The sequence below is a fragment of the Indicator indicator genome, chromosome 10 (genome assembly GCF_027791375.1).
Source record: "Indicator indicator isolate 239-I01 chromosome 10, UM_Iind_1.1, whole genome shotgun sequence".
Lineage (NCBI taxonomy): Eukaryota > Metazoa > Chordata > Aves > Piciformes > Indicatoridae > Indicator > Indicator indicator.
This window is the reverse complement of record NC_072019.1, coordinates 28,089,236-28,113,963: the sequence shown is the minus strand read 5'-3', so window position 1 is coordinate 28,113,963 and position 24,728 is coordinate 28,089,236. Positions and strand designations below refer to the sequence as shown.

Below are 24,728 nucleotides of genomic sequence, written 5' to 3'. Positions count from 1 at the left end.
CAAGTCCCTTCCAGCCTAGGGTTGGGCTGGGGGCTGCCCGCTTCTGCTCTTCCGCCTTTTAGAGGGTTACAGACCATTTACGATCTGTGAAGCTACTCCTCTGCCACCAGCTTTCCCACCAAACCCTCAGAACTAGGGCCCCGTGGGGTAACGCTGAAAGGCATCCACCCGCCGTGCAACTTTGCTGACTCAACCAAATGAAGGGGGAAAAAAAACCAACCCCCCCAAAAAAAACAAAACAACAAACCCCAAACCCAAAAGCTTAAATCTTTCCCTAAAATACCCAGACTTGCCCCGATCCCCGCCACCGGAGCCGAGTTTTACGGCGGGGTGGCAGAAGCTCCTGTCTCCCCAGTATCGCTGCGGAGCTTTGTGCTTCAGTGACAAAGGGGGAGCGGGGGCTGCCGCGGCCCTGATGGCAGGGGAGGAGCCCCGGGGCCGGACAGAGGGAGGCGGAAGGGCGAGGCGAGGCGGCCCAGCCCCGCCGGGCACGGAGACGAGCCCGGGGACGGGCCGGCCGCGGGGTCCCTCCTCAGGCGGGCGGACACGGGGGAGAACGGGCCCGCGCGCCGCAGCTCGGCCTATCGGTGGCGCCGTTCTTGGCAAACCAATCCCCGCGCCGTGTCTTGAGTGGGCGCTGCCATGGTTACCGCGCGACGCTCTGCCCCGGCCCAGGCGCCGTCGCCATGCTGGGCCCGGGCGTTAGCGGCGGCAACGGGTGGCGGCTTCCCCCGCTGTGAGTGGCAGCGGGGGTGGGGGCTCATACTGGAAGCCTGCGCAAGGCCAGGCCCCACTTGGGGCCTGCGGTGCGGCTCCGGGCACACCGGGCCGCTGGGGGCAAAGGGAGGGTGCCCACAGCGTTCTGGTTCGGGTGCCCGTGTAACAGGCCGCGCAGGTTGCCACGGGCTGGATCTAACGTACCTTTATTGCCACATTGCTCCCCGTTTGTGAGCTTACCCCTAGAAAACCGAATTGCAGTAGAATGGATTTTAGACTATTACCATGCAGCAAGAATTGCCCCCATCCCAGCTGCCTCTGTAAAAGCTGAAGGGAGTTTTGGAAGGAATTACGTTATTTGAGGATTACCATCCTGATAAATAGATCAATTAAATTAATATTTTCAATGCTTATCAATATCTTGGGCATTTGGCCAACTCTTCTCACTGGTGCCCAGTAACAGGATAAGGGGCAATGGGCACAAACTGGAACCCAGGAGGTTCTCTCTGAACAGGAGGCGAAACATCTTTGGTGTGAGGGTGCTGCAGCAGGCTGCTGAGAGAGGTTATGAAGTCTACTTCTCAGGAGAGATTCCAAACCCAGCTGGCCATTGTGATCCTTGTCAAGCTGCTAGGGGTGCCCCTGCTTTAGCAGGGGGGCTTAGACTAGATGATCTCCAGAGGCCCCTTCCAACCCCCACAATGTTGGGATTCTGTGAAGTCCCTTCAACCATTAATGAAAGACACAAGTCACTTGGTTCTTGCAATGATTGTTTGTGTTCTGTTGAGTGAAACAGAAATTCTGCTGATGCTTTCAGGGTAAGTCGAGACTCAGCAGCAAGTTCTGGCAGCCAAAGACGAGTGAGCATCACAACCCCAGCAGCAACCTGGGGAAGACAATCTACAACAACCAATGTCAGAGCTGTGTCCAGGAGCTCTCTTGTGGATAAAAGAAGTGCCGTGCGGGTGAGAAGCTATTGACACTGCTGCTGAAAAGTTTTAATTAGTTATTGTGGAGGTTAAAAGTGGCCAGAAAAGAGGGGGGAGAGAGGGGAGGAAAGTAAAGGTGTAAAGCTGAAGAGCTGTGGAGAAAGAAAATTATCATAGAATGGTTTTGGTTGGAAAAGACTTTCAAGATAATTGAATCCAACCATGATCTAACTCTAGCAAGTGTGCTGCTAAACCATGTCCCTCATCACCACATCTCCATGGCTTTGAAACCTCTCCAGGGACGGAGACTCCACTATAGCCCTAGGCAGCCTGGATCCAGGGTCTTGTTTTTGTCCCAGATGAGATAAAATGTCACCACTGTTGCTGGTTTGGGGAACAGAGTGCTACTATTATCATCATTGCAATATTTCTCCAGGTTTTTGGTGATGGAGGAAAGGATGTTACACCTCATCCACTCTTCACTTCAGATTCAAGTACTGCTGTAGCCAGACAGGGCAAGCTCTCAGCATCCTGCCCTGGGGCCACAGGATCCAGTCTTCTCTCTTTCCTTTCCGCAATTCAGACATCAAAAGTGAATGCTACTGTAGGGTCCTTCCCAAGGTAAGGCAACATGCTGGCTGTATGCAAGACCAATGGTATCAAGAGTGGCCAGCAAGTCAAGGGAGGTTCTCCTCCCCCTCTACTCTGCCCTGGTGAGACCACAGCTGGAGGACTGGGTGCAGTTCTGGGCTCCCCAGTTCAAGAAGGACAGGGACTTGCTGAATAGGGTACAGCAAAGGGCTACAAAGCTGCTGAGGGGACTGGAACATCTCTGTAATGAGGAAAGACTCAGAGAATTTGGGCTTTCTACTCTGGAGAACAGAAGACTTAGGGGGGATGTCATAAATGCTTACAAATACTTAAAGGGTGGATGTCAGAAGAATTGGATTTATGAGTGAAAGTTCTTGGTGAAATGCTTCATCCAGAGAGGTAGAAGGTAAACTGCATCACTCAGTCCTGTGATATTTCTGGGGAGACCTAATAGCAACCTTCCAGTACCTGAAGGAGGCTACAAGAAGGCTAGAGAGAGACTGTTTACAAAGGCCTGCAGGGACAGGATGAGAGGCAATGGCTTCAAACTAGAGAAGAGAAGATTTAGATTGGATGCTAGGAACAGGTTCTTACTATGAGGGTGGTGGAACACTGGAACAGGTTGCCTGGGGAGGTGGTTGAGGCCCCTTCCCTGGAGAGGGATGCTTCCAGAAAGCATCATCAGTGAGCAGAAGCTGAGCTCAGTAGCCACAGCACTGAGCAGAATCAGCTCTGGTCTGGCCCAAACCATGAAACACAGCTATCTCCTCTAGGAACATCACCTCTGGGTTTTTATCAAGCTGATCTGAATGAGTTTCTTGTGCATTCCAAGGACATTTCAGCACATGCAAAGCTCTGGAGGATGTCAATTCTGTTTGGGAACTGTGCTATCTGTGATTCTGTGTTTTCACACAGCAGGTAGCCAACACTTCACCTTATTACATGCCAAGAGCAAATCTGAGAGCTCACCAGCTGTTTTTCTATCATCTACTTAATGCCTCAGGATATGCTGCCAGAGAAAAATCTTCCTTTTTAAGTCATTTTCAAAACATTTCATTATTTTCTTCCCTAAGCCTCTATGACATTCAGAAGAAAGCATCCCTCTATGTGCTACAAAGTCCTCTGTGGCTTGTCCTGATAACAGCACTGTGACTTTTGTAGTGCTTTGCTTGCTGACATCTGCCCTCTCACACTATTTCTACTCATTTCTGTTACTGAAGGACACGTAGAAGCAGCAGATCTTCTCTACCAGATGCACTGGCAGCTGTGTCCCTACTGGATGAGATACCAAAACCTGGCTCTGGAGGAGGCACAACTGGTAAAATACAGACACTGGAGAATTCTAGGTTTAAACTGTTCTTGGGAGCACTGGGGCTTATGAGACTGTAGAGCATGGGTGTGAGATGGCCAGCACATAAAAAAAAACGCAGTGTCTCACAAGTTTTGGCTCCTGTTCACAAAATCCCAGCATGGTGGGGATTGGAAGGGGCCTCTGGAGATCATCAAGTCCAATCCCCCTGCTAAAGCAGGAGCACCCACAGCAGCTTGACCAGGATCACATTGGCCAGCTGGGTTTAGAGACTCCACAACCTCTCTGGGCAGCCTGCTCCAGGCCTCCAGCACCCTCACACCAAACAAGTTTCTCTTCCTGTTCAGATGCAGCCTCCTGGGTTCCAGTTTGTGCCCATTGCCCCTTGTCTTGTCTGGCCCCATCCTCTTGTTCCCCACAGGTTCTTCAGCTCTTGCTGAGCATTGCTCAGATCCCCTCTGGGGCTGCTCTTCTCCAGGCTCACCAGCCCCAGGGCTCTCAGCCTTTCTTCCTCACAGAGGTGCTCCAGACCCCTCAGCACTTTTGTAGCCTCCAGTGGACTCTCTCCAGCAGTTCGCTGTCTCTCTTGATCTATCAAGGGGCTGAAGCCAGAGATTCAAACCCAGCTGGCCATTGTGATCCTGGGCAAGCTGCTGTGGGTGCCCTTGCTTTAGCAGTGGGGTTGGACTGGATGATCTCCACAGAGGTCCCTTCCAACCTCTACCATGCTAGGATCCTGGGATTCTCTCTTGATTATTACAATACTTTGAGAACCAATTTGTCTTTTAAATTTAGAGCCAAAATAGTCTCCCTCTTGAACCTCCTATAATTCTTCAGATGTGCAGGTGAGGCAAGAGGAGATAAAAGAACAACTGACAGAAGAAGACTTAAACAGGAGAGTGGATGTTTTCCTCACAGAGACAGAAACCCTCTGGATATTGGAGAAGCCATCTGTTGTGTTGTCTGCAGAATCAGAAGATGCTGCAAGAATCCTGTATGTATACTGGAAGTTGTGTATGTGTATGTAGTGGGCTCAGCATGGCCAGCTACTGTTGACCTTGTCACATCAGCTCTCTTTAAGGCTGTACTGAGCTTGAGTTTCTTGAGAAGACAGCCTGAATTCCTTACAAACTAGGCTGCCCTCAGCTTCCTCTGAAGCTCTTCACAGAGCTCCTAGCCAGAAGAAACCTCACCCTACTGCAAGTGACCTTTCTTGTTAAAATACTTTGTCTCCCCTTAGCTGCATTTTAGTGTTCCCAGTCCAGAGACTCCTCCCTGGACTACCATGAACTTTGGTAGGGAGTTAACCCAGAACCCATTGTTTTCTGGCTTTCTCCCAGCAGCTAACTGGGACAGAGAGCAGCCAAGTTCTCTCTACGATAGCTGTAAAACTGATGGACTTGTCACACAGCTTTTGGAGATGTAAGTCCCAAAGCCTGATGGGCAGTGTTCTGCAGTTGGCAAGCAAAAGAGTTGTTTAGGTTGGGAAAGACCTTTCAAGCCCAACCATTAACCTAGGACTGCCAGGTGCTCTGCTGATTCCTACCTCAACAGGCCACAGGCAGCACCACAGGCTCAGGAATAGCTGCTGGAAGATGCTATCTGGAGTGAAACAAAATGCTCACAGTACCTTTATGACATCCTCTGCTCTTGAGCTTGTGGTTCAAAATGCTGAGAAGTGGAATGTGGCTGTCTTTCAGAAAGTCCCTTTTTTCTTTCCCAAGGGAGAGGAACAGGATTTATGCTGATGTCTGCAAAGCTAGGCCTGGTAACGATCGCTTCGTAGCTAAAGCCATGCAGACCCTGGACAAAGCTGCAAAGAACAAGGAAGCCCAGTGTGACAAAATCATCCTGGAGGACAAAGGTAAACTTTCTGAGCACCAGAAAGAAAAAGGTGTTTAATAAGCACCAGCTCTCACTTACTGCAGTGCAGCCCTGGCAGTTGTGTTTATTGTTATGTTTAGTTTACTTATTAAATACTTATTTGGGAAAACTCTAGCACACAGACTCACAGAATCGTTGTGGTTGGAAGAGACCTTTAAGATCTTCAAGTCCAACTGTTCATCCAGCACTGCCAGGTCACCACTAAACCATGTCCCTCAGGACCACATCTGCAGGGCTCTGAAACCCCCTCAGGGATGAGGACTCCACCACTTCCCTGGACAGCCTGGGCCAGGGCTCAACAACTCTTTTGGGGAAGAAATTGTTCCTCCTGTACAACCTAAACGTCCCCTGGGTCAACTTGAGGCCATTTCCTCTTGTCCTGTCACTTGTTCCTTGGGAGAAGAGATCAACCCCCACCTGGCTCCAGTCTCCTCTCAGGTTGCTGTAGAGAGCCAGAAGGTCTCCCCTCAGCCTCTTTTTGTCTAGGCTCAACAACCCCAAGTCCCTCAGCCACTCCTCACCAGACCTCTTCTCCAGAACCTTCACTAGTTTCATTGCCTTTCTCTGGACCTGCTCCAGCATCTCACAGAATTACACAAAATCAACTATGGTTGGAAAAGACCTTTAAGATCATCATCAAGTCCAACCCTTATTTAACTCTACCAGGACCACTACTACTCTATATCCTTGAGCTTTAAAATACATCCAGGGACATCTTTTGGGGAAGAAATCTTTCCCATTGTCCAACCTAAACCTCTCTCGGAACTATGTAAGTGACAGCCAAATCATTGGACCTCAGAAGATTCCCCACTCACAACCAGGACACTGAGGACAGGGTTTAATTTCTTCCATCTCCAAGCAGGAGATGTTTCCTCTGCTTTAAGATCAGACAGGTCAGTGTGATTTGTGGTGGCCTTTCCTATGTCTCCTAAAACTTGAACACTGCTGCTGGCACACTGTACCCATTACAGGATAACAGAGCTGCTGTGTGCTGCCTCCTCAGCACTTTGCAAGCCTTCTTAGGAGGTAGAACTTCACCCAGTGCTCAGCTATCCTCTTGAAATATGAAAGGACACAGTTCCCTTTTTTCCCCTTGACCTTTCAGTGCTGCTGGTTGCTATTTCTGTTTGCCATAATGCAAAGAAGAGAACCTCTGTTAGGAGATTTAATATCTTGGGGAAGGCAGAACATCTTGGCAGTCTCACAAGGGAGATGTAATTTTACAAAGTGGGCAACCTCAGTGCTCTAAATGACAGAGGTTTGGGCTGAGCTTTGCCTCAGTATGGACATTATTTGTGTGTAGAAGAAAAAGCCAGTAGAGAATGCTGTTACAACCATTTTCCCTTAGTATTCATGAGTGTATGTAAAATAAGTGGGGAAAAAAAAAGAAGCAGCAAACTGTATTTTCAAATCAGATTAATATCTACTTCCAGCTCCTGAAGGGGGCCTACAAGAAAGCTGGGGAGAGACATTTTACAAGAGCTTGTAGAAAGTAGACAAAGGGGAATGGATTGAAGGTGGAAGAGGGGAGATTTAGACTGGAGATTAGAAAGAAATTGTTCCCAGTGAGGGTGGTGAGACACTGGAACAGGTTGCCCAGGGAGATTGTGGATGCCCCCTCCCTGGAAGTGCTCATGGCCAGGTTGGACAAGGCCTTGAGCACCTGGTCTAGTGGGAGGTGTCCCTGCCCACAGCAGGGGTTTGGAACTAGATGATCTTGAAGGTCCCTTCCAACCCAAACCATTCTGTGATTCTATGAATCTATCTCCCCCTTCTCTCTGTGCCTTGAGCATCAGCAGGGCTAGTTCCAACCTGTGTTTGAAAGATGAGCACACAGAGGTGAGGTGACAAAGCAGTTTCACTGCTGAGGGGAAGCCACACACAAATCCATGATGTGGCTGTTGCAGTCACACAACAGCTGCTGCTACAGCCTTATTTGCCCCAAAATTGGTTTCAAAGGCAAACAGTTGGGCCTGGAGTACAAAAAGTCAACCTTTGCTCAAAAAGAGACCTGTACACATTCAAGATCAGACTTGGTGTGGCCCGGGCAGTCTGATCTAGCTGGAGGTGTCTCTGCTGTCTGCAGAGCAGGGTTGGACAAGATGTCACTTCCAACCCAATGCAATCTGTGAATCATAAAGTGTCTTTCATTTGTAGGGGTGATGGTCACCTTGTGGGACTTGTTTGATTCATTTCATGCCCCAGAAATAGACACTAGGTCAAGAGCAGAAGGTATCAGAGCCACAACCAGGAGAAGCAGTGAATCTCACCCAGCTGCAGAGCAACATCAGCCTACACCTGGCACTTCTGACACAGGTAATACTCTCCCAGCTTTACATTTCTGCTATGTCTACATCCATATCACCACCCTGTGTGGTGAAAACAACATGAATAAAATACATAAAGCATCACACTCTGACAGGTTTGCTTCCTACACTGCAAGGATTATTTTTATGTCAATTATCAAAACTTGAACTGGTTTAAAGCTTTAGTGCTGGCTTTAAGAAAACAGCCAGTAATGATTGTCCTAAAAACCACAGTGAAACAGTCTTACCTCAGGGAAAGTTGGCAGCACTTAAGACTGGAGATTAGGAAGAAATTCTTTCCAGTGAGGGTGGTGAGGCACTGGAACAGGTTGCCCAGGGAGGTTGTGGATGCCCCCTCCTGGAGATGCTCCAGGCCAGGTTGGATGGAGCCTTGAGCAACCTGGTCTTAATGGGAGGTGTCCCTGCCCATGGCAGGGGGTTTGAAAGTAGATGATCTTTAAGATCATTTCCAACCCAAACCATTCTATGAATCTCTCAACCTCTTTTGTGGAAGTCCCTGCTTCATCCAAGAAGTTGCCCTTTCACAGAATTGTTTAGGCTGGAAGAGACCTTTAAGATTGACAACTCCAACCATTACCCCAGCACTGCCAGGTCACCACTAAACCATGGCCCTCAGCACCACATCAACACAGCTCTGAAACCCCTCCAGGGATGGGGACTCCACCACTGCTTCCTTGGACAGCCTGGGCCAGGCCTTGACAACCCTCAAGGGGAAGAAATTGTTGCTCATCTCCAACCTAAACCTCCCCTTGGGCAACTTCAGGCCATTGCCTCTTGTCCTGTCACTTGTTCCTTGGGAGAAGAGACCTACCCCCACCTGGCTCCAAACTCCTTTCAGGGAGTTAGATATAGCCAGAAGGTCTCCCCTCAGCCTCCTTTCCTTCAGGCTGAACAACCCTGGACAGGTCTGCACCAAAACCTTTTCTTGTATAATGCCATCATGAATGAGCTTAAATAAACAGGAACAAAATTTGCTGCTACTAACTTATGTAGTAGTGTAGAACTAAACACCAATTGTGAAAAATCCCAGAAGCCTCTCCTTATTGCCCAGATTCCAGAAGTATCTTCTTATGGCCCAAATAGGAAATATTTGTGCAATAAGAGAAAACAAACTGAAAGCAAGGAAAAAAAATAGTGGAAGTCTTTTTTGATAATGGTAGAATCATAGAATGTTAGGACTTGGAAGGCAGCTCTAGAGATTGAGTCCAAGCCCCCTGCCAAAGCAGTATCACCTAGGACAGGTCACACAGGAATGCATTCTGATGGGCCTTGACAAGCCTCCAAAGAAGGAGATTTCACAACTCTCCAGGCAGCTTGCTCCAGGGCTGCAGCACCCTCACACCAAAGAAATTTCTCAACTTCCTGTGTTCTGTGCTTTTTGCAAGTGGAGGAAGAGGAGACTTCTTATCCCCTTGACTTTTATCTGCAAAGTATTATCACATTCATACTGCTTCTCTCCCTCATTCTCTGTTGTCAGGCAGCAAAACATCTTCTACATCAATGCTGGAAAGTGCTACTCCTGCCAGAAGCCACAAAGATGAGATACACTATTCAGAAGCTATCTTGACATCAGAACACTTCCAGCAGGGTTTGGTTTTCATGGAGAGGATTCTAATGGAGAATATTTTCCAGCCCAAACTCGCAGTTTATCGTCAGTTTCCTGTCTTTAGAGGTTTGTTTCTTCTCGGTTTCCCTGTTTTCAGCACGAGGCTTTTGCATGCTACTGCAAGCCAGGGAGTTATGTCCCTCATTAAATGTCTCTCCAGACAAGTCACAGAGGAGGGTTTATGGGATGTCAACATGAACTTGGCAGTTTTACACTCACTTGAACAGACCACACTTGGTATAAGAACTGAATAAATCAGTTCTGAGCTGGCTCATCTCCCAAAATTAGTCAAACTTATTTCCTGACAGGTAAGATACAGATTAACTCTGCTACTTCTCCAACCATATATTATTTTTTTATTGCATTGGAATGTCTTTTACAATATTTATAAACATCTATTTTATGAAGAGACTGATGGGAAACTGAAGTTTGAACCTGTTAGATGTGTGGTGCCTTACAAAGTGCATTCACTCTGAGATGCAGTCCCTGGTCCCAGTTGCTAATGTCTAACCTCTTACAGGAGTTCCAAGCTAACGATGGATTAAACAGAAAAAGGCAGAATCCCACAGAATCACACAGAATCCCAGCATGGCAGGGGTGGAAGGAACTTCTTGAGATCATACAGTCCAAGCCCTCTGCTAAAGCAGGGGCACCTACAGCAGCTTGCCCAGGATCACAATGTCTTGGTGGGTTTGGAATCTCTCCAGAGAAGATTCCACAGCCTGTCTGGGCAGCCTGTGCCAGGGTTCCAGCACCCTCACAACAAAGAGTTACTCTTCATGTTGAGTTGCAGCCTCCTGTGCTCACCTGAGTAGTAGTCAAGGACTGCATGAAACCGAAGGTCTGAATGCACATGGTTTAGACACTAACCCCACGGTTCAAATTGAAAACAGGAGTTCATCAGCTAAAAAAAAAAAAAAACAAACAAAAAACAAACTTGGTAAAGGTTTGTAAGGAGACTCCACAACTTCTGTAGGTAGTCTGGTCCCACTGGTTTCATTGTGTTGTCCCTCTTTGTGTCATCAGTTTCTCAGGTAACAAGCCTGTTCTATTCTAGTTACACCTCCTTGAAAGGAAGTCAGAGGTGGGGGGGATTGGTCTTTTCTCCCAAGGAACAAAAGATAGGACAAGAGTAAGCAGCTTCAGGTAACACCAGGAGAGGTTTAGGTTGGACACGAGGAACAATTTCTTCCCTGAAAGGGTTGTCAAGGCCTGGCCCAGGTTGCTCAGGGCAGTGATGGAGTTCCCACACCTGGAGGAGTTTCGAAGCCGTGGAGATGTGGTCCTGAGGGACACGGTTTAGTGGTGACCTGGAAGTGCTGGGTTAACAGTTGGACTTGATGATCTTAAAGGTCTTTTCCAACCAAAAATATTTTATGATTCTATAGGGAATCCAGCTCCAGCTGGAGCATGATACTGACCTGGAGGATTTTGTTCTGGCAATATGGCAGTTACTGTATCCTTAGATAAACAATAAATTGATCCTGAGATCAATTTATCATTTGCACATTGCCCAAAATAAAGGAGTAAACAAACAAACAACTTAGCAAACACTGTCCAAAAATATGCTTTACATTTAATTTTCCCAAATAATGAGCAACCAATTTCAGCATCACAGAACTTAGCTATGGTGTTAGAGCACTGACACCTAAGAGTGGCTCTTTCAAACTTGATAACTAAGTTGAAAAATAGCTCTGTTTAAACAAATTTTTGAGGGACAAGAGATTAGAAACATTCCTAGTAGGGGTGTAGGCAGAAATCCCCAACTTGTTGCTGGGTAGCTAAATCCAATCATTAAACACCCAGAGTTTAATTGGTACACTAGAGCCTGATCCAGCCATTTTTTACATCCCTTTTACACTTTAGCCATCATTTTTAAAGTTAGGATATCTTAATTCCTCAAATAGTCAGGATTTTGCTGCAAGATATTTGGGAAAGAGCAAATTTTTCCTCTGATGTGAATGATTGGAGTTCAATATCTGAAATATTCTTACTCAGACTCTACCATATCTGTGCATTTTAGATCCTGATGTTACAACAGACACAGCAGCAGCTGTGGAAGAAGCTGACCAGGAAGGGCATGATGAGGAAGAGAAGAATAAGGAAGAGCACAATGAGGAAAAGAAGGATAAGGAAGAGGAAGTGCTCACTGACCAATCAATTCTGTCAGATCCAAACAGAGCCTCAGAAGAACTTCATCCCAACATGGAATGGCTGTGGTCATATACCTGTGATTTAATTAATGGTTACAGTGTGAGCAGCATGGCTTGGAGCAAAGAAAACCCAGTGAGTTAAACTGCAGCTTCTGAGCTGCTTTTTAGTGCTACTTTAGATACCAAACCTTTCTTTCTAACAGCAACCTCCAAGAAATCAGCATTCAGCAAACTTCTAGGATAATCATAGAAAGGCTGGAGGTGACCTCAGAGATCCAACCTCCCCACCATGGTCAAGGATGCCTCTTAACTAGACTTGGCTGCCCAAGGCCTCATCCAGTCTGGCCTCGAACACCTCCAGGAAGAATCCACAACCTCTCTGGGCAACCTATTCCAGTGTCTCACCACCCTCTTACTGAAGAGCTTCTTCCCAAGATCCACTCTAAACCTACTCTCCCTCAGCTTCAAACCATTCACCCTTGTCCTGTTGGTAGAAAGCCTTATGAAAAGTCCCTCTCCAACCTTCCTGTAGGATCTCTTCAGGTATAGGAAGGCAGCTATAAGGTCCTCCTGGAGTCTTCTCCAGGCTGAACAATGCCAGCTCCCTCAGCCTATCCTCATAGCAGAGGTGCTCCAGCCCTTGGGTCATCCTTGTGGCTCTCCTCTGGAGTTACTCCAACAGTTCTATGTCCCTCTTATGCTGGGGACACCGAAACTGGACACAGTATTTGAGGTGAGGTCTCAGCAGAGCAGAGTAAATGGGCAGAATTCCCTCTCTTGCCCTGCTGGCCACACTCCTCTTGATGCAGCCCAAGACATGGTTGCCTCCTGGGCTGCATGAGGGCACTGCTGGCTCATGGTGAGCTTCTCATCAACCCACACCTCCAGGTCTTTTTCTTCAGGGCTCCTCTCAACCCACTTTGCACCCAGCCTGTGTTTGTGCCTGGGAACTGGCCTGAACCAGATGCAGGACCTTGCACTTTGACTTGAACCTCATGCAGTTTGCACCAGCCCACTTCTCAAGCCTGTCAAAACCCTTCTGGATGGCATCCCTGCCCTCAAGTGAGTCCACCACACCACACAGCTTGGTGTCATAAGATGAGCAGCTGGCCCAAGTTTGGTTAGTTCAGTTGCAGTGGAGGTGAGAACGGTTCAGAGAGCTCCACTTTGAGATTAATCTACAGCTCAGTTCTTCAATAGAGCTTGTAACAGCCACAGCAAACATAATGAATGGAAGGATGGTGAAAAGCAGGTGGATGAGAAACATAAAACCAGTAAGACAGCCCCAAAGGAGCAACCAGAGCCCCAGAAAGATGGATATATTCATAGACTTCAGCCTTAGAATTGCAGGGCAAACAAATACCTACTTTTAAAGTGTTAGTTTAGGTTTTTCCAAATCAAGTTAAGTTTTTCCTAACTAAAATTTAGGGGTTTCCTACTAAAATGGTTTTCCTAACTACAGTTTAGGGTTTTTCTCTGCTGTGAGGCCAGGCTTGAGAGAGTTGGGGTTGTTCAGCCTGCAGAAGAAATGATGCCACAGAGACCTTCTGGTGGCCTTTCAGTCCTTAAAGGGGCTGATCAGAAAGCTGGGGACAGACTTGAGCAGGGCCTGTTGTGACAGGGATAAGAGGTGGTGGTTTGAACTAAAAGAAGAAGATTCAGACTGGAGAGGAAGAAGAAAATGTTTGATGCTGAGGGTGGTGAGACCCCAGCCCAGGTTGCCCAGAGAGGTGGGAGATGCCCCATCCCTGGAAGCGTCCAGGTCAGGTTGTTTGGGGCTCTGAGCTGTCCCTGATGACTGCAGGGGGGTTGGACTGGATGACTTTTAAAGGTCCCTTCTAACCCAACCCAGTCTGTGATGCTAAAATATGGTTATAGAATAACGTCTGTTCACCTCTGGGAAAGGAGATGTTTTTATAAAGGCCAGAGAGGAGGGAACTGCAAACACAACTGATAGTGGCTATCACAACACTTGTAGCTGGACCAGTTTCCTGTATTCTAGACATTTTGAAATCCTGCTCTTCTCCTGTGTTATTTTACTTGCAGTGCCACGAGCATTGTCTTTCCAGACTCTGCTCTGAGAGTCAGTGTTAGCAGAAAGATGCCTTTTAAAAACAAACAACTGAACTTCTAAGTTCTACTGATAAATATCTCCTCATCTGTGCTTTCAGGATCTTTTAGCTGTTGGTTACAGAACCTTTGATTTCAAAGAGCAGAAGAGAGGCTTGGCTTGCTGCTGGTCACTGAAGAACCCCATGGTAATGAGCAGCCAGTTTGTTTTCTTTCTTTGTCCTCAGTTTTCCTTTCTGCATTTTTCTGCTGTACTCTTTCTGCTTTATTAATTTCCCTCCCCCTATCTCAAAAAACAAGACCTAACCAGCAAGGTTGAGTCTGCTAGCCCAAACCTGAGAGTTCTGGAACATCAATTCCAATTGCAGTACTTTGATTGTGCTTAAATCCTGACCTAAAGGGAGTTGCCTATAAGAAGCAGTTTAGTTCATAGACTCACAGAATGGTTTGGGTTGGAAGACAACTTCACGATCATCTAGTTCCATCCCTCTGCTGTGGGCAGGGACACCTTCCACTAGAGGAAGTTGCTCAAGGCCTCATCCAACCTTCTGGGAAGGGACATCCCTAGCCTCCCTGGGCAACCTGTTCCAGTGTCTCACCACTCTTATTGTAAAGAATTTCTTCCTAATTTCCAGACAGAGTTTCCTTCTCTGCAATTCCTTTTATACCATCTCTGTCCCTGGCATCAGCAAGCCTCTCCCAGTGCAGGGCTACCTGTGAGTCCCCTCTTCATCCTTCTTTTGGAATCAGCAGCAAAGAAGGTTTAGAGCCTGTGCCTGGTCAATGTACAGAAGATTTGCTTCTTTCAAAGGGGAGTACCTGTGCACTTCAGCCCCCATTGCAACACTGAGAGGTGTTTCCAGCTGCAGGAGGCAGGAAAAGAAGCTCTGTGAGAAAATGGTTTCTATGTCATATGTGAGCCCATTCCTTGGCAGCTGATTTACAGATCATAGAATGGTCTGGGTTGGAAGGGACCTTGAAAGGTCATCCAGACCAGCCCCTTCTGCAGTCAGCAGGGACATCCTCAACTACATCAGGTTTCCCAGAGCCCTGTCAAGCCTCACCTTGAATATCTCCAGGAATGGGACCCCAACCACCTCCCTGGGACACCCTGTTCCAGAGGCCCTTCCATCCTCCCATCTGACACTTCCAGCAGAGGTGTGGACTGTGCTGGAGGTTTAGTAACACAGATACTGCTCACAGGAGCTAGACTGGTTGCAGGCAGGTCATCAAACAGCTAACAGATGGCTGCAGCTCTCAGGTAGCACCAGTCTATGCTAGGCAACATAGCACTGCAGATCCCTGTATCCCATTTCCAGTTCCTAGGGTGATTAAACCAAGACTCTAAAACTGCTTTGTTATTACTGTGGGTAACCCCAAGGGTGTACAAATTATGTTTTAGGCTGAACAAGACCATGAAATTCTTTTAAGTTGAAGGGGAAAAAAATGAGTATCTAATAAAATTATCTAATCTAACTTCTCATAATAAAAAGAAAGTAGATTTCATGGACCTGTTGAAGCAGGGCCAGAGGAGGCCAAAACAATGATCCAAGGGCTGGAAGCCCTTTGCTGTGAGGCCAGGCTGAAACCTGGGATTGTTCAGCCTGGAGAAGAGAAAGCTTCAGGGAGACCTTCTGGTGGCCTTTCAGGACTTCAAGGGGCTGATCAGAAAGCTGGGGACAGACTTTTAAGCAGGGTCTGCTGTGACAGGACAAGGGGTGATGGTTTGAAACTTCAAGAAGGAGATTCATACTGGAGAGAAGGAAGAAATGTTTGACACTGAGGTTGGTGAGACCCTGGCCCAGGCTGCCCAGCGAGGTGGTAGGAGCCCCATCCCTAGAACCATTGCAGGTCAGGTTGTTTGGGGGCTCTGAGCAACCTAGTTGCAGCTGTCCCTGCTGACTGCAGGGGGGTTGGACTATGTCCCTTCCAACCCTAACCACTCTCTGATTCTATAGTTTCAAGAGCTCACTGTAATGACTTTAAGGATTTAACCATCTGAGTTCAATCAGTTCTTTGGTTCCATGGAGAAATTCCATGCAGATTACCTGAAGTGTGTTAGATTCTCCAGCCAAGGTTCTGTCATTGGAAAGGTTCTCACTTTCATATTACTGGACAGAAAACCATCAGAGAGACTTTCCTAACTGCCAAGTTAGTTTTAAAAAGAAAGAAAACAAAACCCTCACACTGCACTCCCATAGTTGAATCTTAGGGTTGTGGACACCCCCTCTCTGGAGGTGATCAAGGCCAGGGTGGATGAAGCCTTGAGCCACCTGGTCTAGTGGGAGGTGTCCTTGCTCATGGCAGGGGGTTGGAACTGGATGATCTTGAACTTGTCTTCCAACCCAAACCATTGTATGAATCTGTGAACTCAGTTGTTGGCTATTTGGTTTGGAGTAGGCCCATCCAACTTATTTTATAGTTGTTTTTTCATTTTACTAATTTTAATCAGTTGCAGCAAGAAATAAACTGAACCATTCAGAATATAGCATCTAATGCCATAGAATCACAGAATTACAGACTGGTTTGGGTTGGAAAGGAACTTTAAAGGTCATCTAGTCCAACCCCCCTGCAGTCAGCAGTGACAGCTGCAACAAGACTCAGCCTGACATGGTGCTGGGCTATCTCATTTAAACTATACTACCTAGAAAGGTTGGAAAGGTGATCCTTGAGGTCCCTTCCAACCTGAGATTCACAGAATCATAGAATGGCTCAGGTTGGAAGGGACCTCAGAGATCATCTACTGCAACCTCTCTGCCACAGGCAGGGATGCCTCTCAACTACATTTGTTGCCCAAGGCCTCATCCAAGGCATTCTGTGATAGTTCAGGTTGCTCAGAGCCCCAAACAACTTGACCTGGACTATTTCTAGGGATGGGGGTTCTACTACCTCTCTGGGCAACCTGTTCTGCCTAGGATTAGTCCCTGTGGTCACCAGCACTTGATTTTCCCAGCACAGCCTGGCAATTTGGTATCAAATATTGAGAAGACCAAGGAAGATTAAGAAACTACTGAAAATACTCCTGCCTTTTCCTCCTGCTCAGTGGCCAGAGCGTATTTTCTGGTGTGAACATGGTGTAACTGCTTTGGATTTCTCTGTGGCCTGCCCACACCTTCTAGCAGTTGGAATGTACGATGGGTCTGTGGCAATCTTCAGTGTAGAGAGCTGTGACACCTCCCCACTTTTGGACAGCAGGTAAGGCTGTGATTTCCCATCTCCTCCCACCTTGGTCATGTCTGAGCCAACAGCAGCTAAAAGAATATCCACAACTGAGAAGCTGAGGGAGTAGTAACAGGATTACTAAGTAAGGCTGAAGGATGTTGGGCAAACTTTTCCTTCTGACTTTCGTCAGTATTCAAGGGGGAATGGATTGAAGCTGGAAGAGGGGAGATTCAGACTGGAGTCTCCTTCTCTGGAGAGCTTTTAAACCCATCTGACCATTAAGATCCTGGGTGCCCTTGCTTTAGAAGTGGGGTTGGACTGGATGATCTCCAGAGGTCCCTTCCATTCCCACCATGCTGGGATTCTATGTCTGATAAAAGAAACATTTTCCTGGGGAAAACAGCCAGTGTTCAGATTTCTTTCTTTTTCTTACAGCTAAACAACATTTCTGTCCTAAGACTTCATTACAAATTATTAATTAGTTTTTGACTATATTGCCTTGTCTTTTTCTAATATATGATGTTTCACATGCACCTTTTGTCCCAGTGACTCCTCAAATAGCCATACAGGTCCTGTGTGGCAGCTGAGGTGGGTGGAACAAGACAGAGGTGTAAAAAGAGGTGGCAAAAAAGAGAGATTACTCTGTGTGTCAGCAGATGGCCGAATCACCGAGTGGTTCCTACAGCCCAGACTGGATTGCACTGGTAAGCAAGGGATGATGGTTTGAACTAAGAGAGGCAGATTTAGACTAGATCTAGAGAAGACATTTTTGATGCTGAGGGTGGTGAGACCCTAGTCCAGGTTGCCCAGAGAGGTGTAGATGCCCAGTCTATAGAACCATACCAGGTCAGGTTGTTTGGGGCTCTGAGCAACCTGCTCTAGTTGTAGCTGTCCCTGCTGACTATAGGGGGGTTGGACTAGATGAGCTTTAAAGGTCCCTTCCAACCCAAACCATTCCATGATTCCTAGCACTGTCACATACCTGTCTGACAAAAACTCTTGCTGTTTGTACAGATGTGATGAAACTAAAGCAAACAGAAAGAGTGAGGAAAACATTCCCAGGTGAGAACGAAAGGAAAAGCGAAACTCTGTTATCACGAGAGGCACCTGGGATGTGCTTTGACTTCCATCCAAAGGTAAGCTCAGAAAGTCAGAGAATCATTTTGGTGGGAAAAGCCTTTGAAGATCATTGAGTCCCACCATCATCTAACTCTACCAAGTTTGGAGCTAAACCATGTGCCTCAGCAACACATCTCTGCCTCTTTGAAACACCTCTAGGGATAGGGATTCATCCCACTCCTCGAGGAGCCAGGGCCAGGGTCTGATAACCCTTTCAGGAAAAGATTCTTCTAAGCTTCAGTCTAAACCTCCCCTGGAGCAATTTGAGGCTATTCCCTCTTGTCCTGTCACTTGTTACAAAGGAGAAGAGACCAACACTCACCTGGCTCCAATCTCCTTTCTGGGAGCTGTAGAAAGCAATGAGGTCTCTCTTCAGCCTCCTTTCCTCCAGGCTGAACAACCCCAGTTCCCTCAGCTGCTCCTCGCCAGACCTGTTCTCCAGACCCTTCACCAGCTTCATTACCCTTCTCTTGACCCATTCCAGCACTTCTTGGAATAAAAGGCCCAAACCTGCACCCAGCACTCAAGGTGTAGCCTCACCAGTGCCCAGTACAGGGGGTTAATCACTTCACTGGATGGTCAAAGATCCAGGAAAAACTATCCAACAGGGTTCAGTTCTTCAGCTGGAGACACTTTAATACCCACTAGCCTGGGTCTTGTAACTAGTACTTAGAGCATATTTAGTTCTGAAACAAATTGCTTCTTAGCTACTAAGAGTTATATCCAAAACGGACAATATGGTGAACCAAGAAAGCACCTGAGGCCTTGAGTACTGAGGCTCTGAGCAACCTGGTCCAGTGAAAAGTGTCCCTGCCCATGGCAGGGGGTTGGAACTCGATCTTTAAAGACCCTTCCAACCCAAACCATTCTATGAACAACTCTGCCATGTCAGCCATGATACTCACCATTGCTTTGTGCCACGTTCTGAGGTAGCTTTCCTCTGTGTGTTGGTCAAATCAATGAGATTTGACTCTTCAGTATCTCCCACGTCCAGGATTTAGATGGCTGTGCTTCTCCTGTTTGTCCATCAGGATATTTTGTCCACAGAGCATTTGAAGAATCCATGTGTTTGCCCACATGGATTGCAGACTTTTTGACGAATCCATAATGACAGCATATGTTCTGCAGAGGTGGAGAGCACACAGAGGAAAGCTGACAGAGGCTGGCACTGCTCTATCTACTGCACACACACCTCTGCAAGCAGCACAGTACACAACATTCCAGCAGCTCCACCTTCCTTCTTCAAGAAATTGTCACTGCCAGACTCATCCAGGCCTTAATGGATTTTTGGATGAGTGATCATAGAAGCAGAATTGTTTGGGCCGGAAAACACCATTAAGATCATGGAGTGCAACCATTAACCTAACAGTACCAAGCCTGCTGCTGAAACACATCCCTCAGCACCATGCCTTTTAATCCCTCAAGGAATGGGGACTCCACCACTGCACTGGGCAGCCTGTTCCAGTCCTTTACAACCCTCAAGAGGGAGACGTTTCTTCTCATGTCCCAGTTAAACCTCCCCGGTGCAACTTGAGGCCACTTCCTCTCATCCTATCTCTTGTTCCTTGGGAGAACAGACCAACCCCCACCTGGCTCCAGCCTCCTTTCAGGGAGTTGTAGAGAGCCAGAAGGTCTCCCCACAGCCTCCTCTTCTCCAGGCTAAACAACCCCAGTTCCCTCAGCTGCTCCTCACCAGCCCTGTTCTCCAGACCCTTCACCAGCTTTGTTGACCTTTGGAACTGCTCCAGCACCTCAATGTCCTTGTTGGAGTGAGAGGCCCAGAAGGCCCAAAACTGAGCTCAGTATTCAAGATGTGGCCTCAGCAGTGCCAAGTACAGGGGGACAATGCCTGACCTAGTCCTGCTGGCCACATGATTTCTCATAACTACTAGGTCAAGCCAACTTATGCTGTTTTACCTTTCTGTCAGGATCCCAATGTTTATCTTGCTGGGACAGAAGAGGGTCACATCCACCTGTGTTCTTGTTCCTCTGATGAGTGGTTTCTAGAGACATACAGAGGCCATAAGGTGAGTGGTGCAACCTGAGACCATTTCCTCTTGTCCTATCACTTGTTTCTTGGGAGAACAGACCAACCCACACCTGACTCCAACCTCCTTTCAGGGAGTTGTAGAGAGCCAGAAGGTCTCCCCTCAGCCTGCTTTTCTCCAGGCTGAACAACCCCAGTTCCCTCAGCTGCTCCTCACCAGCCCTGTTCTCCAGACCCTTCACCAGCTTTGTTGCCCTTCTCTGGACCTGCTCCAGCCCCTCAATGTCCTTGGAGGAAGGGGCCCAAAACTGATTCAAGGTGTGATGAACATCAGCTTCTCCTGACAGCTGCTGAAGGGACAGAATCCACAGAAGGTTCTTTATTCCAAAGATCTCTCCTGTGATGGGGACACATAGCATCATAGAACCATTTTGGCTGGAAAAGCCCTCTCAGGTCATCAAGTCCAACCATTAACCCAACACCACCATGGCCACTAAACCATGTCCCACAGAGCCATGGCCACACATCTCTTGAACACCTCCAGGGGTGGTGACTCCACCACCCACCTGGGCAGCCTGTTCCAATGCCTGACCACTCCTTGCAAAGAAATTGTTCCTCATGTCCAACCTAATCCTCCCCTGGTGCCACTTCAGGCCATTTCCTCTCATCCTATCACCTAATACTAGAGAAAAGAAACCAACACAACACTGGCTTTGCTGGTAAGGTCAGGGGGCTCTCCACAAAAGGTCACTGTGAAAAGCCCTCCTATGAGGCCATAGCTCTTAAAATAACACCAAGTTCTCTTCTGTTTCTTCCCAACCCCCAAGGCTCCTGTGTACAAAGTCTCTTGGAATCCCTTCAGCACTGACATGTTCCTGAGCTGCTCTGCTGACTGGAAGATTATTTTGTGGCACCAGGATTCCCAAGCACCCATTCTAACTTTCCATTCCACTGCTGTTTTTGTTCATGACATCATGTGGTCTCCAAAATCAGAGTTCATCTTTGCAGCAGCACATGAAAGCAGAGCAGAAATTTGGGATCTTCGTGTCAGCATGTGAGTAGTGGCTTCCCATGGGTTCACAGAATGGGTTGGCTTGGAAGGGACCATAAAGGTCATCTAGTTCCAAGCCCTCGAGGCCTCATCTAACCTGGCCTTGAGCACTTCCAGGGAGGGAGCATCCACAGCCTCCCTGGGCAATCTGTTCCAGTGTCTCACCACCCTCAATGCAAAGAATTTCTTCCTGATCTCCAGTCTAAATCTCCCCTCCTCAAGTTTGAATCCATTCCCTCTCGTCCTATTACACAAGCCCTTGTAAAAAGTCCCTTCCTGTCTTTCTTGTAGCCCCCTTCAGGTACTGAAAGGCTGCTATTAGGTTTTCCCAGAGCCTTCTCTGCTCCAGGCTGAACAACCCCAATTCTCTCAGCCTGTCCCTACAGGGGAGGTGCTCCAGCTTTCTGATCACCTTCAAGGTGTCCTCTGGACCTGCTCCAGCAGTCTAGAACATGGAATAGAACATGCAACATTTCTCCTGGCTGCTAGACCCTACATGACAGTACACTCCAGAAGAAGCAACCTTACCTGTTCATTCTTGCCTCTGCTGCAGCTTGGACCCCACCATCTCCTGCTTTGCCAGCCCAGAAGTGATGTTCACCTCAGTGCTCTTCACTAAGAACACTGATTGCCTCCTGGTAGGAGACAGCAAGGGAGAAGTCAGTGTGTTTGAGCTGCAGAACCTGGCTGTGTCCAGCAGTAGCCAGGTATGATTTCCATCAGGAAATGGTGGTGGCCCTCAGAGGCTGCCTGCTTGTCTGGTATTTCATTCCTTAGAAAAGGGGTTCTGGTAAAGGTCTAACTAACAAATTTTGAAATGGGAGGAATCAGACACAATTCCATCATCAGATTAAAACCTGAGGTGGTTCTTCATCTTGAGGTTGGATGGGACTTTGACCAAGCTGGTCTGACAGAAAATGTCTCTACCCACAACAGTCTTCAAGGTGCCCAGTGACAGGATAAGGGCCAATGGGCACAAACTGGAACCCAGAATGTTCCGCTTCAGTGTCAACTTCTTTGGTCTGAGTGTGCTAGAGCCCAAGCTGCCCATAGAGGTTGTGGAGTCTCCTTCTGTGGAGAGATTTTAAAGCCACCTGGACATTGTGATGCTGGGCAAGCTGCTGTGGGTGCCCCTGCTTTAGCAGAGGGGGTGGACTGAATGATCTCCAGAGGTCCCTTCCATCCTCCACCATGCTGGGATTCTGTCCTTCTAACCCAAACCATGCCATGATTCTATGATTCCTGCTCTTCTGCATGCCATACCACTAGAAATTTCTGGAACAGGTAAGTCAGCATTGATATTCAGGTTTCACATGATAAAAAAAATCCAGTGGTGGGCCATAGCTGGTTTTGGGAAGGACTCTCAGGGCAAGGGCAGGAAGGTGGAGCTTCCTCTAAATGCATTTGGCAGAGTGCCCTTACCTGCTGACAGCACAGGAACACCGTGCCCTCTCCTGGCCACCAATAAGATGGTCTCACCACGTTGGTGTCACCAAACTCATCAGCCATTTAGCTCTTCTGCAAGGGCTTGGCTGTCCCAGATGAGATAGGAGAATCTGACTTGCCTTGCAGTTAGGTTCCTTTCCAATTGTACCATGGCAAGAGAACTACAGGAGAGAGCCCAGTGGAGGCTACAAAGATGCTGAGGGCCCTGGAGCATCTCTGTGAGGAGGAAAGGCTGAGAGCCCTGGGGCTGGTGAGCCTGGAGGAGAGCAGCCCCAGAGGGGAGCTGAGCAATGCTCAGCAAGAGCTGAAGGATGTGTGGGGGGGCAAGAGGATGGGGTCAGACTCTTCTCAGTGGTGCCCAGGGACAGGACAAGGGGCAATGGGCACAAACTGGAACCCAGGAGGTTCCATCTGAGCAGTCTCCTTGTCTGGAGAGCTTCCAAACCCAGGTGGCCATAGTGATCCTGGGTAAGCTGCTGTGGGTGCCCCTGCTTTAGCAGGGGGGTTAGACTGGATGATCTCCAGAGGTCTCTTCCAAACCCCCACCATGCTGGGATTCTGGGATTGCCTGCTTTCTGGGTGCTCATTGCACAAACCATTCTGTTCTGTTCCTAAACAGGACTTCTGGGTCACTCTCTGTGTTTTATGCTGCAATTACACTGACACTTTTTCTTTTTACAGCTCTTTTTTTCCCCTCTTGTTTTGCAGGTTGGTACCTTACATGACATACTTGGTCCTGCTTTAGCTGTTTAAGAGCACCTAAATAAAATCCCTGCTCAGCTGGCCAGCAGCAAGAAAGATTTTTTTGTGCTGTTAAGATAAACTGTTTCCTCTTTTCCTATCATTAAAACTTGTCCTTGAAATTATATTAATTAGAAACTTTTAGATTTTCCCTTGGAAGTCCCCCTCCACTGACAAACAGCCTTAATATACAAATGGTCTCCCTATGATACAGAGGGGGGGACAGAAAGGTCTCCATGGGCTTTTTTGTTGGGTTTTTCTTCCCTTTTTTACTTCCTCCCTCTTTTTAACCTCATTTTTTTAATCTCCAATGTCTTTTCTCCTTGGCCCTTTTCCTCCCCTTTTTTACCTCCAAGGTCTTTCCTCCTTGGATTGCCCAAAAAAGCAAAAATGCCCAAATCAGCTCCTCTAAAGGCTATAACACAGCTCAAGTCCTTACCTGATGTCATCTGTACCTCCTCTGTGAAACCACACAGCAAATGAAAGGGATTTTCACCAGATCCACCTCGTCCATCATCCCATAAATGACATCTGAGAGTGAGGGATGAGCTCTGAATGGCACTGGGTGCTCCTGCAAGCTCCAGATCATCCCACACCAGACAGAAGTGTAGAGCCCTGACAAATGAGGATAATGTAAAACTGCAGTTCAAATTCACTCTGCTCCACTTTTCTGAAATCCCCTCAACCAAAGGAACAGCGTGGTCCTAGAACAAGGATTAATTCTTGCAGCTCTGGAAGCCAGATCCATGGGTTTTGAGAGTCCATCACCCTTCACCCAGCCCATTCCCAGCAGCTGGAGAGCTGAAAGCTGTTGGGAATCATAGAATGGTTTGTGTTGAGAGGAACCTTAAACATCATCTAGTCCAGCCCCACTGCCATGTGCAGGGACACCTTCCACTAGACCAAGTTGCTCAAGGTCTCATCCAGCCTGACCCTGAATGCCTCCAGGGAGGGGGAAGGCTTGCTGAAGTCTGCACTGCTGGTTGGAAGCAGGCAGTATCTGGCTATATGGGCTGTCTTTTTGGGGGGTAGATCAGAAGGAACAGGAAAAATCACCCAGCAAAACACTAGTGGAGTGTTTTACAGGATTTTCAGAGCCTGATTGCTTATCAAAAGCATGAACCATCTCTCCAGAAGAATAATTAAGATCTGAGCTCTAGCCCTACTGCCCGATGAGATCCTTGAGGTCACTTCTAACCTGGCATTCTATGAGAGCAGCTGGTATCTCCCCACCACAGAACCCCAGCATAATGGGCCTTGGAAGGTATCCAAAGATCATCCAGCCCAACCCCCCTGCTAAAGCAGGAACACCCACAGCAGCTTGCCCAGCAGCACAATGCCCAGCTGGCTTTGGAAGCTCTCCAGACAAGGAGACTCCACAACCTCTCTGGGCAGCCTGCTCCAGGCCTCCAGCACCCTCACAACAAAGTAGTTTCTCCTCCTGTTCAGATGGAACCTCCTGGGTTCCAGTTTGTGCCCTGGATCTGGATGATCCAGAACCTTGGCAGAGAAGCACTTTGCCAAGCTGGCAGAGGCAACAGCTGCCTGGTCCTGCAGGCATGATGCAGTGAGAGCAGTATTTTATAGATACAGGACATTCAGACTCTCATTAGCCTGACAATAAACATCCAACATT

The 24,728-nt window shown here is 47.8% G+C and overlaps 1 protein-coding gene across 1 annotated transcript; it reads left to right on the top strand.

Annotated features, from left to right (window-relative positions):
• The first annotated feature begins 642 nt into the window (after positions 1 to 642).
• DNAI4 (dynein axonemal intermediate chain 4) lies at positions 643 to 23,104 on the top strand. The gene is made up of 15 exons (XM_054384565.1): positions 643 to 736; positions 2,006 to 2,267; positions 4,367 to 4,540; positions 5,271 to 5,410; positions 7,588 to 7,662; positions 9,235 to 9,429; positions 11,387 to 11,649; positions 13,688 to 13,774; positions 16,630 to 16,781; positions 17,295 to 17,452; positions 17,763 to 17,884; positions 19,796 to 19,894; positions 20,682 to 20,908; positions 21,459 to 21,612; positions 23,060 to 23,104. Exons 1-15 carry the CDS (start codon positions 643 to 645, stop codon positions 23,102 to 23,104), a joined length of 2,247 nt encoding a protein of 748 aa, XP_054240540.1.
• The last annotated feature ends 1,624 nt before the right edge of the window (positions 23,105 to 24,728 follow it).